General features: G+C 46.8%; 1 protein-coding gene across 2 annotated transcripts in view; it reads left to right on the plus strand.

The window, feature by feature from the left end:
- Positions 1–19,010, plus strand: part of LOC138468319 (exportin-5-like) — a 2,047,117-nt gene that overhangs the window by 78,412 nt on the left and 1,949,695 nt on the right. For both annotated transcript variants that reach the window (XM_069608821.1, XM_069608822.1), the window contains exon 2: positions 3,457–3,575. In XM_069608821.1, the coding sequence (XP_069464922.1) occupies positions 3,457–3,575 (119 nt within the window). The remainder of the gene's footprint in view (positions 1–3,456; positions 3,576–19,010) is intronic.

The following is a 19,010-nucleotide window of genomic DNA, read 5'->3' on the forward strand; positions in this document are numbered from 1 at the left end:
AGAGGGTCATAGTGCATAATCCAGATAGCGGGAATAAGCGTGACTTGAGTCTATTGAAAGATATCCCTGACAATTTAGCAAAATTATCCATAACCTCTAACAAAATAGGCAGATTATGTTCTGACTCGCACACATACAAAGTACGTCATCCACTTATTAGACAAGATGGGTCCTCCCTGCCACTACCACCCCCACCTCGGTATTCCTGCCTAAGGTACACAGCCAAGGGTTCCATGGCAGTATATAGAGCATGGGTGACAGTGTATACCCCTGCCTGGCCTGGGAGATGTGCTCACTTTTTGATATGCTTAGGGCGGCATGAAGAGCATTGTTCTGCGTGCTTTGTAGCCTGTTTAAGGTTTCTGCGGATGTGCCTGCAGAAGGGCATTGCAATAGTCTAGTTTGGCTCCAGTGGTTGCTCTAGCTATTGATGGACAATTGTTTGGATAGGTATGGTTTTATGGCGTTTGAGTTTGGTGGAATTTATGGAATTTTCCTTTTGCTTAGCTAAGCCGTAATGGACACAAGGACTTTCTTTTCTTAAGGGTGGTTGAGCCAAGATACTGGAACCGTGTATTGTGTTAACTTGAAAGCCTATTGCTGACAAACTCCATGATTCTTTTCTTCAAGGAGTAATAGTGCACTCTAGTGAGTGCATCAGGGGGATATAAGGTTTGAACAGATCATATCTCAACCTGCGAGTCCGGTCAAGCGCCACCTCCGCTCAGTCTTCCAATTCGAGCAGTGATCTAAACAACTCTTGGACATAGACTTTTGATTCGCTATCGGGCACTGACCCCTGGATTCCTGTTAATTTTATGTTCCTACGGGAATGATTTTCTGCTCTGTCTTCTTTGTATTGAAGTTTTTTACTTTTTGCTTCTTATTCTTCCAGGCATTTAGTGAGTTCCGTCGTCTCATATGATTGCTTGCACGCTGCTTCATCTATGCAGTGTTCTGCCTCGTCCAAGTGCCATCATTTAGGTCGAGAGAGCGGATTCTGCAGATCAGCTTGGTAGCTGGCGACCCCAAGTCCTGCTTCCCACCTGAAGAGGCACTCCCCATGGCCACCACCGGCTCAGATTTCTTTCCCTTATCTTGCTGTTGCAGTATGGTCTCTGTTTTGCCAGGACAGTCCTGGAATTGGCCCCTCTTTACCCCCTGTCCCTACAGTTTTTTTTAATTTACAGACCCGTCCCGGTTTTGGGGAAAAGAAAGGGCGACAACCTAATCTGCCAACAGTTATGAATTAAATTAACATCATTATGCTTCTGGTATTCTGCCTTCTCAGGATGACCTTGAACTGCCAACCTTCCAAGACCCAGGTACCTGCATTAACTGCTTGTGACAGAGTCTGGCTGAGTAATGATGGCAAGCATCTATATCAATTGGAGCAACCGCTATTTTGTTATTACCCCTGCAGTGAAAATGCTCATTTTATATATGGGGCAGTGCTGGAAATACTGGTGGCACATAGGTGGGGAGGGTGTTGTAGTGGGGAATTGAGGGGGTAGTGGAAGAGGGGCTGATGAGGTGTGAGTGAGGTAGTGCTTCTTTTATGTTGTTGGTTGTCGCCTTATGTTGTAGCATTGTGGAAATATCTATAGTCCTTCCTTGTTTACCTTGTGGCCCCATGTCCTGCTAGTGCCACAGACGTGGTCACCTTCATGTACCCATCAAAACCACCAGTTCAGGGCCCCTCTAGCGATCTACTGTGATTCAACAGGGGACTAATAAGGTCTCCTCCACCTACCATTGCATGGATATGCCCCAACAGCCAGGAACAAGCGAAGAAGCATGGCAGCTCTGTTCGCTTACTGGGAACACCGCCTGTAGCCACGTATCAGCCAATCCTAATCTGGTTATCAAGTTGTTACTCCCTCACCCTGCCGACTACGCAACTGCCTGCGTCCCTGGCGAGACAATGCAGACAACTACGCACCACTCCTTCAGTGCACTCTGCTCCTGCACACCGAGCCCTGCTTTGGAAGCACAGGCCCATGACTGCACACAACCAGGCTGATAGGAACAATCAGACGAGCACCAACCAGCCAGTACCCAGAGTTTTGTGCATCCCCACCCGGTCAACGCGTGATTCATTCTCCTCTGCTTTCAAGCCTGTTCCACGGGCGCCAACTAGGCGAGTCAGCACTGGTCCGGATTGCGACAGATTACTGGAGTTCCTGCATCGCTTCAGATGAACCTGTGGGTTTGGCGTATTACCCATCCATTCCGCTGCCGGCGGGAGTATGATCGATGTTCTGTCTCCCTCGGGCATCGGTCAGATAATCCTTTGATTTCACACTGAGGCACTCACAGAGACATCTTGCCTCTGTCCCGCTTGGTCCGAATGTCTTGGTCATCAATTGATTTCTGCCCATCAAGTCTGAAAGAAAGTCGAAGCCTGATTATTAAGATGTCATGGCCTTCTTGATTCATCACCTATGTGGCCTTGGGACTTCATACATTATTGGGGGTGGGGAGGATGATGGAACCAAGCGTGACTTCTAAAGTTTTGTTGTTTATGCTCACAATTTGGTCTAGTTAAAGGAGGTCTGACCTGGTGTGTGGTTTAGCAATGCAGGCATCCCGAATAAGTCCTTGTGCTGAGATCTAAACCACCTGTACATTATGTTGTAGAATTTTTACTGTTCCCTTGTACATTGACCTACTGCTCTCCTTTGGAGTTTTGTGCTTTGCTGTTATGGCAGGAAGGTGGGTTGGGTGGAGCCTTCCAATGACTCTTGCCTCTGTTGTAAGAATGTCCTCTCTCGAAATAACTGAGTAGTGGGTTTGGCCCATTCACTGAAGTTGCAAGGTTCCATGAAATATATGCTCATCTCCCTTGGTAACATTGAAAAGGTACATGAATAATGGTTCTGCCACCTCATTTCACTAGAAGAACTGGGGTGGTTCCTTAGAGTGAAATATATAAACAGAAGTAAGACATTTGGGATGTGGGGACGGTCTCCCAGGATTGGTTAAACACCGCCCACTCTAGCACTAATACAGTATGTATAAGTCATTTGTCTCATTCTTGCATTTGCTATCCCATCTGCCGCCCATCCCTTTATTCCTGCTACTTTATTTTCCTTGTCTAGCACTTCACTCCTCTTCCCTCCATAGCCTAGTCTCGCCACAGCCTATTTGTGCCTCCTCCTGGTGCCCCTTTGTCCCTTTTATCTCATGCTCTTTTCTTAACAATCCTTTATTAGGTCCTAAATTGTCTTGCCACAGATTCCCTGCAATGTTTTCCCAATATCCCACTGTTTTTATATCATACCTGCTGTATGTTCAGGACTTTGGCAAAAGTGCACTCTAATTAATTACATTGAGTGGCCTCTCTAATGGGGAGTCATTCCAAACAAAGCTGTTTTGTTAATATTTACGAAATCGTTTCTGGACTGGGAGTCTGAGTTGTCTGTAGTATTTATAACATTTCATTTGTTCCATTAGGTCTTGGATAATTTCAAAGGGAAGGGTCAACATGCAGTTGACTGTGCACTGAGGCTTGTGAAGACTACCGATACTTCGTTCAGTCTTTATGGACTTCAGATTCTCAAACATGCTGCCAAGTAAGTCGGCTCTTTTCACACATGTCTGTGGCTAAACGGTCAGGTTCAAATTTAAGATCAAAGATGTTTTATTAGTATTTGTTGCAAACCAATAATTGGACACAAAAGAAGGTGTGCTTTACTCTGCTTTTTCTAGTAGCGTCTTTATTATCTCATGTCTGTATGCTTAAGACACAAAGGAAAGGTTTATTTGTGTGTGTGTGTGTGATGAAAAAGGGGGGTGCAAGCATTGGGATATTAAAGGGAAACAATATAATCTGTTATTGCCCGCTGTACCGAGTGCCCCCTTAGCTTGTTTCTGCTCAGCTGTCAACAGTTGTTTTCGCAAGTGAGTTGGTGCACTTGTATATTTCCTCTGCACACTCAATTGTTTATTCCAGATTGCTGAAGTGGCTTTAGGGATCAGGAGGCAATGTTCCAACATGTATATTATAATTTTGTGTTTGTAACATTGTTTTATAAAAACATTAATTGGAATTTTGTAACTTGCTACATTGCGAATTAGCCATTTCAAAGCGCAAATGCTAGTGGGTAAGATGTAAGGGAAATGCAGGACAAACGGTTGTATCATACCGATGACTCGCACCCCAGTGACCTTCAGGGATATTCTATTCCATTATAACCAACATAAAATAACATGGTGTATTTCATCACATGGTGGATTCTTGGAGCATATTGTACATCTATACATCTTGTGTGGAACAGCATTTCTTACATGTCTCTAGAAATTAGGTTTCTGGGCTGCTTCTGGTATTTGGTTGACATTTCCTTTGCCCAGAAGCCGTAATTTCCTCTTTTAAAATGTTTGTAGTTCACGTGTTTCGGTGAGAGGTTATTCTACAATTTCAAAGCTTTGGTCATCAGTTTTGCCCTACTGCACTTGTCTTTTGCTATTAATTAGCCAAATGCTGGAGAAAATTGGCGATATTTGAGGTGTGTACGGGCTGAGCAGCTCGTTAAATAGTCTGGGCCCGGGTTGTGCAGGATCATATGGGTAAGTCTCAACAATTTCTGGGCTATTCACTGTTCAATTGGGAGCCACTTTAAGGATTCCAGGCTATTGGATTTTCATAATGCGCCTATACACAATGTTTCAAGGCGTAACAAGGCGGGGGGGCGGGTTTTGTGTGTGAGGGACACAATGACCAAACAAAAATGGTCCTACTAGGCCTTATGACATTCGGATCGTGCAAGTGCAGTAATAGAAGTGCATGGTAGAGGAGAGGGGGGTGGAGGGGTGGAACTGCTAAGTGCGAGGAACGGGCTGGAAGGGCTAAGTGGGTGCAGGCTCAACCAGGCTAGTCAAGTGGGAGGGAGCACAGAAGGGCAGATGCAGAGGTATTTGACGAGCAAGACTTGCACAGGAGGCTGCAACATTGTTTATAGAGGGGCATGAAGGTGGGGGTACCTCCCGATTCCTTCCAGGCCCTGACTGGCACGGACGGTTATGTTGTTTTGCATTTATATAGCGCCTTATATACCATTGGTATGGTCTGAAGGCGCTGGTAGGTTGAACGCCCTTGGGAACCGAAGTTCATATCAGTAGAGAGAGTAGAGGGTCAAAAGGTGCGTGTGAGCACCGGGTATGTGTACAGCTCATGCGGTATCAGTGTAATAGCTGCATTCTAGCAGTAGGTTTGGTGGTTGAGAGGTCAGGAGTATGTGTTCGTTCTGGCAGGATTTATCCAGAACGGATGTGGCTGCGTTAGGCCTGAGGAGAACGCCTCGCTGGGGGGTGTGTAACCAGCAGTGATTACTTTAGAGTGATGTGGAGTGAGCGGCAAATGTTGCTATGAGAACAGTTATACCGAATGGTGTCATAGTTATCTCTGTGTTCTAGTTGAGTGGTGGTGTAAGGAGAGAGTAAGCGTGTTGGTGAGATATGATGGGATTACATGCCCTTTCAGACATTTCTAAATTCACAGAGAGGCTATTCGGAGGGAGGCTATCGGGCACAATTCTAAATTCACAGAGGCTATTGGGCCAGCTTCTAAATTCAACTTTTCACAGAGAGGTTATTGGGCACACTTCTGAATTCAACTTTCACAGAGAAGTGTGCCCAATAGCCTCTCTGTGAAAAGTTGAATTTAGAAGTGTGCCCAATAGCCTCTAAGTTCAACTTTTCACAGAGAGGCTATTGGGCACACTTCTAAATTCAACTTTTCACAGAGAGGCTATTGAGCACACTTCTAAATTCAACTTTCACGGAGAGGCTATTGGGCACACTTCTAAATTCACTTTTCACAGAGAGGCTATTGGGCACACTTCTAAGTTCAACTTTTCACAGAGAGGTTATTGGGCACACTTCTGAATTCAACTTTCACAGAGAAGTGTGCCCAATAGCCTCTCTGTGAAAAATTGAATTTCGAAGTGTGCCCAATAGCCTCTAAGTTCAACTTTTCACATAGAGGCTATTGGGCACACTTCTAAATTCAACTTTTCACAGAGAGGCTATTGAGCACACTTCTAAATTCAACTTTCACGGAGAGGCTATTGGGCACACTTCTAAATTCAACTTTTCACGGAGAGGCTATTGGGGACACTTCTAAATTCAACTTTCACAGAGGCTATTGGATATAATTTTTAAGTTCAACTTTCACAGAGAGGCTATTGGGCACACTTCTAAATTCAACTTTCACAGAGAGGCTATTGGACACACTTGTAAATTCAACTTTTCACAGAGAGGCTATTGGGCACACTTCTAAATTCAACTTTCACAGAGGCTATTGGGTATAATTTTTAAGTTCAACTTTCACAGAGAGGCTATTGGACACACTTGTAAATTCAACTTTTCACAGAGAGGCTATTGGGCACACTTCTAAATTCAACTTTCACAGAGAGGCTATTGGGCACACTTGTAAATTCAACTTTCACAGAGAGGCTATTGGGCACACTTGTAAATTCAACTTTCACGGAGAGGCTATTGGGCACACTTCTAAATTCAACTTTCACGGAGAGGCTATTGGGCACACTTGTAAATTCAACTTTTCACGGAGAGGCTATTGGGGACACTTCTAAATTCAACTTTCACAGAGGCTATTGGGTATAATTTTTAAGTTCAACTTTCACAGAGAGGCTATTGGGCACACTTCTAAATTCAACTTTCACAGAGAGGCTATTGGACACACTTGTAAATTCAACTTTTCACAGAGAGGCTATTGGGCACACTTCTAAATTCAACTTTCACAGAGAGGCTATTGGGCACACTTGTAAATTCAACTTTCACGGAGAGGCTATTGTGCACACTTCTAAATTCAACTTTCACGGAGAGGCTATTGGGCACACTTGTAAATTCAACTTTTCACAGAGAGGCTATTGGAGATTTCATCTAGGTGTGGCATATGCTAGCAATCACATTTCTGCCTAGAATTGGGCAGGCTAGTCTGTGTGGTTTCTTGGGCTATGGTACTGGTTAACATTAGACTGCAGGCCATTGAAAGGTAGGTTAGAGTGGCAGGAGCTTTCTGGGGTGGAGTAATTGCTCTACCCCCTACTCATGCCAGCACTTAGTTTTGTTGGTGTCTGGTGGCTTCCTTGGCTTCCCCTGCTGACACCTGCAGACACATCTCGGAGTCGCCAATGTAGAAGCCGCCCTTGGCCTTGGGCCCTTAGCCGCAGGGCTGCCGGGCAGAGGGCTGCCCTGGGAGGACCAGTGATGAAGTGTAGGTGGCCCAATGAGAGCGGGCCTGGGCGGGTCGGGAGAAGGGAGAAAAGGAGGAGGGTGCGCGGTGGGACGGGCTGCAGGGGGAGCCTCCAAGATTTCACATTCAAGCCGCCAATTGAGGGGGCTTGCTACTGACCAGGTCCTATGCAAAAGGGCCGCAAGTGGGCTGGGTAAACCAGGAAGCGGCTGCGGCGGGGAAGGAGACGCAAGGGCCTGCTCCTGGGCACGGGCCCACCAACACGTGGCCAAAATTAAACAAAAAGGGGCTTTCTGGCCCACACACTCACCACGCTCCTCGGATGGGGAATGGAGGCAGTGAGCGCCACTCGAGTCGGTAGGCTCGATGCCTAATGTGCCTGGACCAATGGGAGGGAGGGAGGGAGGGCGGGTCGGGAGGCGGGCGGGTAAACCAGGAAGCGGCTGCGGCAGGGAAGGGGACGCAAGGGCCTGCTCCTGGGCACGGGCCCACCAACACGTGGACAAAATTAAACAATTCTGGGCCTTTGCTGGAGGTGCTGGCTTTCACCTGCCAGTGGCCCTCATTGGCTGTTGAAGTAAGAGCCAGTTAATCGCGATGGGGGCAGTTACCAGGCAGTCACTTGCTCCAGACCCATGTGGGAGGGGGTGGCCATCTTGGAGGTGATTTAGATTGAAGAGGGTAATAATGATGAAATTATAAAAATGCCCCCAGCATAGTTTCAGTCCATCAGAATAACGCTTCCGAGGGGGGGGGGGAGAGAGGGGAGGGAGAGAGAGAGGGGAGGGAGAGAGAGAGGGGAGGGAGAGAGAGAGGGGAGGGAGAGAGAGAGGGGAGGGAGAGAGAGAGGGGAGAGAGAGAGGGGGAGAGATCCTTGATAGTTCTGGAGTAGCAGGGAAGCACATGTTTGGATGAGACTTTCATAGAGCGGACCTGTATAGAGACCTCATCAGGTGATATGGGAGAGAAAGAGGGGAACGGGTAAGGAAGGCCTGAGAGCCGGTGAGTGAGAAGGGTGCGGTGTAGACGAGAGAGAACAGGATTTCCTGAGTTTTATTAATACAGTGAAAGCCAGAGAAGGCGTAGGGGAAATGCAGACTGCAGTAGGATTGGCAAGTTCCTTGCAGATTTTGAAAAGTTCAGCCATGTTGTTAGTGGCCCCAGAGATGCAGGCTTGGATATAGGCCCTCTTCTCTGAGCAGATGGAAAGTCTGTATTGCCCTTGGAGCAGGTGCCAGGCCAGTTTGTCAGAGGATATGCTTGAAGCCTGCCACTGCCGCTCAGCTGCTCTGCATTTGCGTTTGAGAGAAACCAGGTTGGCGGAATGCCAGGAGTTGCACTTGGAGGCAGGCCTCATGCAGATCCTCATGACTGGGGACAGGATGTCCAGAGTGTTGGAGATGGAGAGTTGAAGGGTTAGTAAGGGCTGTGTCAGAGTGAGTCAATGGCAGGAGAGGGAGGGAAGGTGGTGGCAAAAGCAGCAACTGACACCCACTTCATGAGTTGAATGACAGAGAAGGAGACTGGCAGTGCAGGCGGGTTCTTAGCCGGTGGACCAGGAGGTCCAGGTGAGAGGACAGGAGCGAATGATCAGACCAGGAGAGAGGAGTAATGAGAGGGTTGGAGATGGGGATGTCTGCTGAGTGCGTCGGACCGGAGGGAAGAAATGAGCGGGGAAAGAGAGTCCCTTTAGGTTATGGAAAAGTCCAGAGACCGCATCAGGGTAGTCAAGGTGAATATTGAACTATACGAGGAGGAGAAGCTTGCACATAGAGGCCAGGAGATAAGAAGGGTGGTCAACCCACTCTTGGAGGAAGAGAGAGGCCTGGCCAGGAGGCCTGTAGATGGTGGCCAGTGTCGGAGAGAGGACAGGAGAGACACCAAGCCTGCAGACGAGGCATTCAATAGCGGAGTAGGCCTGGGTGGATATGTTAGTAGCAGGTACCCACTCAGGGAAGATCAGGGCAACTCCGGCCCTGGACCGGTTAGGCCTAGGCTTAGAGAGGATATTTTTAGCCCACAGGGAGGAGAGTGCCAAAACCTGTGACAGAGCTGGCAGTGAACCACGTCTCAGTGAGATCGAGGACATAGAGTTCGAGGTCTTCAAGGATGTGGCAGATGTCAGAGGAGTGTTAGACGGCAGAGCGAGAGTTAAGAGTAGCTAAGTGGAGGAAGCTGCCACTTTTGAAGGTCTTGGAGGGGTGCAGGAGTGTGGTACACCTGTCGGAGGTGGCAGAAGGAGTGGTGGCAGGAAAAGGGAAGAAGTTGATGAGAGACTTAAGACTCTTATCAAGGAGGAGGAGGAGGAGGTTGGGCTGAGAGCCCTGAACCATGACAGTGCCATTAAGGTATACATTAATGATGGCCCTAGTGACACAAGCAGTAGCTTGGGTCTGAGGTGAGAGGAGGGGTACCTTGGACACCTGGATGCACACCAACGCTCTGGAGCGACTTCGCGGATTAAGGCAAGCAATTACTTTCTCCCCCACAATACCTTAGCTTAGAAGAAAAGGTTGTGGCTGGATTCTCTTCAATGTGACGTCTCTGGACTCTACCTCCAGATTCCATGGTCCGATGATGAAAGGCGGGCCAATGGACGGGATCTCTCAGCAGCTGTCTTGAGGGAGGACCTCTGGCGTGGCTTCCATCAACTTCTTGGCTCACTCTGTGGATTTGGCTGCCTTTTCAGCAGCACCGACTAAGGACGTGATTCGCCCAGTAAATCATCTTCAGTTCTTACAGTCCCACACTCTGCTCAGTGGGTCTGTGCGAGCTGGATCCGATCTCTGGCGTGTCCTTCAAGGCTCAACAACGATTTGGAGGGTTCGGCTTCTCCTCGATGATGCACTCAGAATGGGCAGCAGGTGTCCTTGTATTGGAGTTTCTCCGCTCGGGAAATTCACAGGACCTCGGGAGATGGCTCAATATAAAGTTTGTCTTGGGACCAATGAAAGGGAAGGAGTCGTCCGTTTCGGCGTTCTGTCTTACAGAAAACTGGGTCGGGACAGCAGTGGCCACTTTATGGTGTTGCAAAGGGACTGCAGGCGTCTCTGGTCATCTCCTTCGGTTGCTTCAGCTTCCAGCGGTCGACTTGCTTTTCACTCCAGGAGCCTCTCCTTTTATGCAGTTCCAGCACTCACTCCTCTGCAATCTCTCTAAGCAGTTTACAGAAAGGGGCATTTGCCTGTCCAATTAGGACAGCCAGGTCCCCTGTGGGAGCTGGTCCTTTTCAGGCACTCTGGCAGACAATGGACCTGGGGGTGGTGGAACACACTCCTCTCCCACTTCCTGCCTGCCCGGACACTCTGGAACCTAGGCTGTGACACACAATGGTTCCTGCCAACACATACACAGGCCTCCTCCCCCTTCGAATGGTAGAAGAAGGGCTGACAAAGAGCAACCACGCTAGTAATGGTGAAAAAAGGAAGCCCCTGAGTTGGTACTTAGGTGCCCATATTGTGTGAACCACTGAGGTTATGGACATAGCCTGCGGTAGAAAAATCACACAATAGTTGGTAGGACACGCCCACTGGCACCAGCCACAACTAGGAGATTGTCTGTGAAAGTCACAGGAGCAGAGAGAAGGGGGATACTAACTATCCCTTTGGCACTCCACTCACTGAAGGTGGTGTGTGACAATCTCTCGGACTATAACGTTTTAGGAGAGATAAGGAATCTCTCTATCCTAACTGTAGTTACTTGAAGATAAAGAAGATAATCTCAAAGAAGGGTCCTCCTTTCGATTTGGTGTTTGCATTAATGGTGCCGCCAACCATGACCAATCTTGATTGGAATCAATAGTTTTATCTTGAACCCATGTGTTAGTGGCCGATCGAGACACACAGGAAAAATCTAATTTAATAATTAATGGGGGTTGTTGATGCAACTGAGATGCTTTTGGTGGGATGATGAGATACAAAATATTCACATTTCCCACATTTTTAAATTCAATGAGATCAAAACCCATAGACGTAAATGCATCTTGCTGCTCCCAGACAAGTCTTGCAACAATGTGCAAAAAGAAATCTGCAACCAATTTATGAGTACTATGGTCCGGAATTGAAACCAAATCTAGATCGCCCGTGTGTAGCATGCACAATGCTGCTATCTTGGAAAGTATGTGCAGCAGCGTAGCCCTATTTTTGCTTTAGCTCGCTGTTCACTTGCACAATATTCTCCAAACCAACAATTTTTTCGTCCTCCGGTTCCAAACCTCTACGTGGACCAGATAGCATAAGGGCCGAGGCTAAGTGATCGTCTGCTGCATCAGGTTTATCTTTGCCAAGTACAGTGCAAAAGATAGTGTGTTCAATGTCCAAGTCATTAAATGTCAAAGGTTTTGTTGGAGAAAGTGATTGCTGTCGATAGGGCTGTACACATTTAACAAATCTATAATCGCTGACCCAGATGCTGAGCGCCTGCGAGGAGAGTCCGGCGCTGAGTCAGCTGTTGGAGGCAGACGGATAGGCAAGAGAACCAAAGCCGGAATCCGGTGGAGAGAATTGAGCAGCTATGGCAAGAAAATACCAGAACTGCGAAGACGTGAAACACCACGAGGGAAGACTTAGCCTATGAAGCGCCTGCTCCACCCAAGCAGATCCCTCTGAGCCACGGTCCCTCTCTAGACTGCCGACTTGGGAGCATAGAGACCCATCCCTCTGCCCTGGACACCGCGGATACTCTGTTATGCAGTATCAGGACTCTTGGCTAGAGATTAACAGCTCGCTAGAACCCGAGAGCCCTCGCTGTTCAACACTGCCTACACAACTTACACCATAGAAAGATACGCCACTTCATTTGGGGCCACGGCTGGAAGTTAAAGCAATTAGCCGAGAGCTTTGCGTGAATAAGACGCATGGAAGAATTGAAAGAATGGAGGGAATGGAAGGAAACGCTGAGGGTGGGGGTTGTGGGGGGGTGGTTTGTCGACTGTGAACTAGGACCCAGTAACCCCAGTAAAAACACTGAGGTGCAACCGTATAACGAACCAAAGACTTAAGACCACACCAGCGAATCAGCATTAAAACTACTGGAAGTGACAAATACCTGGGGTAGACAGAGGAACAAAGAGATAATGCTGTGACCCATACAAAACAATTCACAAACACCCCCTTTCAATCCCTAAAATGAATTTGAGAGATCAATGATCACCGGCCAAGCACCGGTGCAGGAGTGGTACTTACCAGCTGAACTCGCTGCCTTTACAGACCATATGAAGAAAGAAATAGCAGCACCACCCCACTGGCAAACATTGATTTTTTTATAGTAAGCCACTGGTGCAAGTGGAAGGAAAAGAGTGCATTGAAGAAGAAAATAAGGCCAGTACCAAACAACCAGAGAAGGCTTGCGGCCCCATCGAAGGGATGAAAGGGGTTGGACATAACTTGCTCACCTCTGCAACCAAATGAATTTGTGGATAACAAGCTGTTGGAGGGAACTCTGAACGAGGTTATGGAGCAACCTAGTCCTAAAAGAATGAATCCAGAGAATATATCACAGGAGAGACCGCCCGTCCCTCCCCCTATCCCCACCGAAGAGACAATGAGAACCTACTCTATAGATATAGAGCTTATACCCCACTCCCCGTAGCATAAAGAATACAACTGAACAGAAAAGAGGGTACAGAGAAACAAGAGAGAAACTGTGTTGGGGGAAGAGCAACCAGTAAAAACACCTGAGATGGCCGCAAAGAGTAAACCAGACCAATCAAAAGACATTAATAGATTGAGAGACTGGAACGAGCAACTAACCATGAGAGCCATAAAAGAAACTAGAATGGTGGGAGAAAACCCAGAAAGCGCGATTATCGACAATGCTAACAGCCACACAGAAGGTTTAGAGGAGACAGATAAGTAGATAGGTAAGGAGTACTTTACTACAGACGACCCCCCCCCGACACAGAACTTGCCTGGCCAGATAAGGTCCCCCTTGGAAAGAGAAAACCCTGCTGACCATGAGGGACCATCACCAAGCTGGATCCTTCACCCTCCCCCACCTCCAGTTACTTACCCAATACTCTGTATTCAAAAACAGGAAATATGAATGAAAAATAGGAAAGAAGAGAAATGCCACAACGGGAAAGGAAAGGGTAAACAAGATCTCTTCACCCAGATGTCGGTGGTTACTATTGCAATGGCCCCTTCGTAAAATTATACAAAGGCATCAATGGCACCGTAAAAGACCATGCCACGCTTCTAGCCATGCTACAATCGAAGATTATATACATTGAAGGATTCATCATTGCAAAGAATAATAGCATAGTCGCTTACAGCTAGTGCTAACCACCGGGGGGAAATTCTACTAATGAACAACCGTAGAGGAGAACTTGGAGAGCCAACGAAGCACAGTAAGCTCACTCCCCCCCCCCCCCCGCATGGCACTCAATCCTCACCAAGGGCCCCTGACCGGAATGCCCCAGTTGAAACAAATATCGGTGAAACCAGCAACAAATGCACGGGAATCCTGGATCCTTTTTCTACGTGCCCTGAGTTGGAATCCCCAGGAGAGACAGTAAATAAAGAGACCTCAGCAACACCCACCTACCCACTCTTCACCTCAGGTCATGGCTAATAAGGTGGAAGCTGTGGGGAAACCCATAAAGAATCTAATATTTACAATTGGTAACACGATAATCCACCAAAGAGAAAGTTGGAACACAAAACCGTGTGGAAACACAAGAGGATGATCCCTGTTCTTGGCTGCCTGCAGCATTAGAGAACTACACAAATAAACAGGCTAAATAAAACAGGAAAACCCTATTCTCACTGAGCTTGTTGAAAACCAGAGGACATGCACACCTTCTAAAGGGAGCGGAGACCAAGCTGAATGCGTAAGATTGTATATGTCTACAAGAAACTTGGATGACGTCAAAGCCTACCTCGGATGGATATAATACCTTCCTAAACCCACCGTAATGGAGGAAAGAGGCTGGCCTTCTGCCGGATTGTCGACTCTAGTCAAGAACAGTACGAGCTACGAAATAACCGAATCTAAAAACATCAGGCCCTATGTCCAACTGACCCTTCTCAGATTGAGAGGGCTAGGGCCAAAAGAACCAAAAGGAATAAGAAAACACCTTGCTATAGTAAATATACTGGAACCCCATGGGTATAAAGATCCATGGCATGATAACAAATGACAATAGATGATGCTCACAGCCAGGAGGAAACATCGCTTTTAGTATGTGCAGACTTCAAATCACAATGCGCAGCAAGTAAGAAGGACCCGGACAAAAGAGATAACAGGGTGCCAAACCTGCAAAAGCGAAGAGGGTTATTGTGGACAGAGCTAATGGAAAGCAGAGACCTCCAAGTCCTAAATGGCCACTTCGAAGCCAACAAACATAACAAGCCAACCTGGAAGAGAGGACAAGCATCCGTGAAAGATTACATCTTCATTGCAAGAAATCTAATCGATGCCCTAACAGCATTCAAAGTCCTCCACACAAAAGTAAGTGACCATAACATTCTGAAAGCTACTTGGCAAGAGGATGGGAAAAAAGAAATAAAAAAATGAGATCTTCAGTATAGTGTGCCAATAACGCCTGCAGGTTTAAAAAATTACAAAAAGCAACCTCAAGTACACAAATTCCCAATATATAAAAGAACCAGAACGGAGCTAGAAGTGCAAAGTCCATCAGGGGCGCCCGACTACACCGCAATTCTTACCCCTTCATGTTGTACAAGAAAAAAGGACACGGAAATGATAATAAAAAATCACACACATACCTTTGATAAACGACTTCTGGGCATGCCCGGAAATTGGGAAATTCTGGGGTGAAGTCACCCACCGCTTGACTCAGAAAGGAATCCAGTTAGATGTGGAATCTGTGTGGGCATGCATGGTGGGGGGGGGCTTTACTAGACTGCACAACCTCAAAAACGTGAGCAAACTTAAGGACTTGGCTTATATATTGGCCAAGCGCAGAATTGCTATGGGCTGGAAGGTGTGTCACAGACCTAAGATAGGTGTGGTGGTATGATCTCCAGAAATGGGTGGAAGCGGAAACGGCAGTATGGGGCGGAAGCGGAAACGGCGGTGTGTAATGAAGCTGGCAATAGGGGGGGGAAGGTGAGGAATCGGAAACCCTGATGGCCTGGAGACACTTAGTGGCCACACTGTCCGGGTCCACCCAGGCCTGTCCTAGTGAACATGACTCCTCCGGGAATACAGAGGAGGGGGAACCTCTAGAGGAAACTAGGGCGGAGGGCGAAGGGGAGTAAGTTTGGGGTAGGGGTAGGGTAAATGGAGAACAGTGGCCACTTTACGGTAATGCATATGATGCTTGGAGATCTATGACATGCACTGTTGGGTTTGTTTATGTTGATTGTTGTAAAAACGAATAAAAATTATTTATAAAAAATATACCTTTGATAAACGACTGGCAATGAAAAGGAGTGAACTGAGAGTGGTACTTAAGCGAGAAAAATGTGAGAACATCTGCAATCACAAAGCAAACACTAAAACATTACGGAACCAATATAAGAACTGGTTGAAATGGTATAAAAGCATGCTAGTGCAACACGATGTAGAAGCCATGATGAGAGCCATCTCAAATAAAAACTCTGCAGAGATTTGGGGTTGTATTAATTCACAGGGAAACCACCCGAAACCCAAACAAATTAATAGTGTTCCAGAAGAGACATGGATAAAACACTTTAAAGAGCTATACGCTAAGCCTACTTCAGATGACTCCCTGACAACCAGCACATAATCGGTGTGGCACCTGACATATGACCAGGAGAATGTTGTTAACCTGATAAAACGAGCAAGCGCCTCGCGCGTGCCTGGCCTGGATGGTGTATCTAAGCATATGTTGAAGGAACATCCAGAGTAATGGGCAGAATTTGTATGCCAATAATAGGAAACATGATTAAAAAAATAAAAAAAATGGAGTTCCAGCATCTTGGAGAACCATGAACGTGATTCCGATTGTTAGGTAAGCATTTGCGGTAGTACCCTTTGGGTGCACTACAACAACCTTAACCTCCTGGCAATAGGACCCAACCTTTGGTATAAATCGGAACTACACAGGTTGGTAGTGTGGTAGAGCAGCCAGGCTTATCTCAATAGGGGTCAATGTGAGCTGTAGAGTGGTTACACAAAGATTCACAGTGACAAGTTTTCAAATAAACACTTACACTCAAGGTTTCTTGATAAAACAATTAATTATTTACTGGTCATTTGTATAAGCCTCCTTTAGAAGGGAGCAATATAATAGCAACACACAAATATCTTCGAAATACACACCCTTAGTTCCTAAATCATCAAACGCCCATTTGGGATGCCACATAGACACTGCTTACACCTTCAGGTGACATCAATAGTTAGGACACTGTGGACATTGATCTATTACTGTTAGCATTTAGAATAGTACTGAGATGAGTGCAAAGAAAAGGTTATTGGAACAAACGAGATCTCAAATATTCTTAAGCAGGTAAATACTTTTGGACACCTCCCAATTCAGAGGAGAGAAGAGTCTGTCAGGAAAACAGGCTAAGCCTAAGTCAATGGGCAAATGTCTATGTGGCTGAAGCACTACTTGTAGGTAAGTAAGAAAAGTCTTTGGACAATGTTTTAGAAGTCTTTGAAGAAAAAGAAGAATCAGTGTATTGCCACAAGCTGTTATACTTGTGAGCAGTAGAAGCAAATCTACTACAAGAGGTAAGTTCTCTTAGACTTTCACAGTACCTTTTAATGAGAAGAAAATGTAGCAGATGACTTATGTTCCTGCGCAGCTCTGCAGATCCTGTGTTCCTGGGCCTCAGTCATGGGGATAAGAGGGAGGACTTCTGGGGACTCCTGCACTGCAATGGGACGGTTACTGACGGCAACCGGCACTCTTCAAACAAGTAGCACTTCGGTGTTTCAGCTCCTCGCTTATACCGCACACAGCAACACCTTGGTTCTTGGCTGTCTAGGTGGACCTTTCTTGCCTCTGGGGTCCCGCACTCTGTTGAGGGGGCTTGGGCTCAGTCAGTCCTGCTTCCTTGGGAATCCGGAGGATCTTCCTGGAGCTCTTGGCCAACTTAAAAGGAACACACACAAACTGGTGTTCCTCTCCCTGGCTATTCAGTTCCAGCAGCGACTGCAATGGAAATTCAACCAGCTCCGAGAAAGATGTCCAGGTGGCTTACTTTGGAGTTGATTGGTCCCACTAAGTCAAGGGGAGAAGTCGTCTTTGCAAGGCTTTTCTGTCAATATGAATTTGGAATTTCAGCACAGCAGCAGGGCTTCACCAGGCAAACCAACGGTCCAGGAGTTGCAGCAGATGTCCTCTTGAAAGTTCTTCTTCGGATTCCTTTATTCAGTGGTCGACTTTGCCTTTCAAGCCAAAAAAGCCTCACCTTTTATGCAGGTTTCTCCCAGTCATTCCAGCCTAGCTGTCAGTCACCCTGCAGGGTGGCTGTCCTTGCCGGACAGCCAGCCGGCCAATCACCCAAGAGTGCATTCCTGTCTCTTAGGAGATTAAGCACAAGGAGTTTCGGGCACCTCCCTCACTTCCTGCCCCCACCAGACATACTGGAGCCAGAGGCGGGTTTCAATCGTGAAGCCCGCCAAAGACAAAACAAACAAAGGGACCAAACTTGGTTTGGCGCGCAGAGTACATCTCAAGATGCGCCTTTCCACAGAGAAATGGCGAAAAAAGAACGTGGTCATTTTGACAAAAAAGGCACGCGAACGCAGCCCGCTGTAAAGACACACCACAGTAGTAAAAAGTAAAGCACTGCCTCCAGCCATTACTCACACAAAGGGTAACATAAAAATGTTACATGAGAAGTTAGACAAAGGGGATACTAAATAACATGGCCAGCACCCTATTGTAAGATGGTGTGTGCTGGGTCTAAAAAGTTATAATTGTCAAGTAAAGTCAATTTCACTTTACTGCCCTTGGAAACAGTAGTTATCCAAGAGAAAGGTATTGAAACCTTTGGGGAAATCTGAAAGGTGCTGTGTGCTACAATGTAAAAAGATGCATATGGAGTTTGTCAGGCTCCAAAAACCAAAAGAAACTGAGTTCAAATCACATGAAAATACATGAGAGAGTGGGAAAGAGGGTCCCAGAGTGCAGCAAAAGAGCTGGGGGTCTAAGGTAGAGAGGAATTGACAAATTTCTGAGAATTCTCCCAAACACCGATCTTTCAGAGTGGCAGTAGGGACGATCCAAATAACTCTCGCCCCATTGCCTCCTGGATGTTATGGGGAAGATATATGCATCTCTATTACTGAGGGTGAACCACTGGGCATATAACATAAAGCGGTTGGATTAGTTCCAGTGCGGCTATCAATGGTAAAGGAGCAAATAAGAAAGAAGACCAAAATGTTCCTAGCGTTTGTTGACCTGGCAAAAACCTTCGACACAATAAACGGACAGTGACTATGGAGCAAGATGAGAGCCTGGAATTGTCCTGAAGACTTGATGGCACAAGTCGAGGTCTTAAACACCAGCATAAGAGTGTGTTTAGACCTGGAAGGGCAACTGACGGAAGAGATTGAAACTGCTAGGGGAGTGAAACCATGCTGCTCGCTAGTATCTGCCATTTTCAATCTCTACCTCTCCGACCTGGAGTGCTGCAAATGTTTCCCACCAAAAATGTGCGGAGTGCATAGGAGCCACATGCTCGACGCAGACGACTTGGTGCTCATGGACCATACAGAGATGGGACTTCAGAGACAACTGAGTAGGTTGAAGGAAAATGCGGCCGAACAGCCTTCAAATCAACTCCAGTAAAACGAAAATCCTGTGTCTGAATGGTGGGAGGTGTAAGAGATAAAAGGCATTCAATTGGAAACT

The sequence above is a fragment of the Ambystoma mexicanum genome, chromosome 4q (assembly GCF_040938575.1).
Source record: "Ambystoma mexicanum isolate Mex_15411 chromosome 4q, UKY_AmexF1_1, whole genome shotgun sequence".
Taxonomy (NCBI): Eukaryota; Metazoa; Chordata; class Amphibia; order Caudata; family Ambystomatidae; genus Ambystoma; species Ambystoma mexicanum.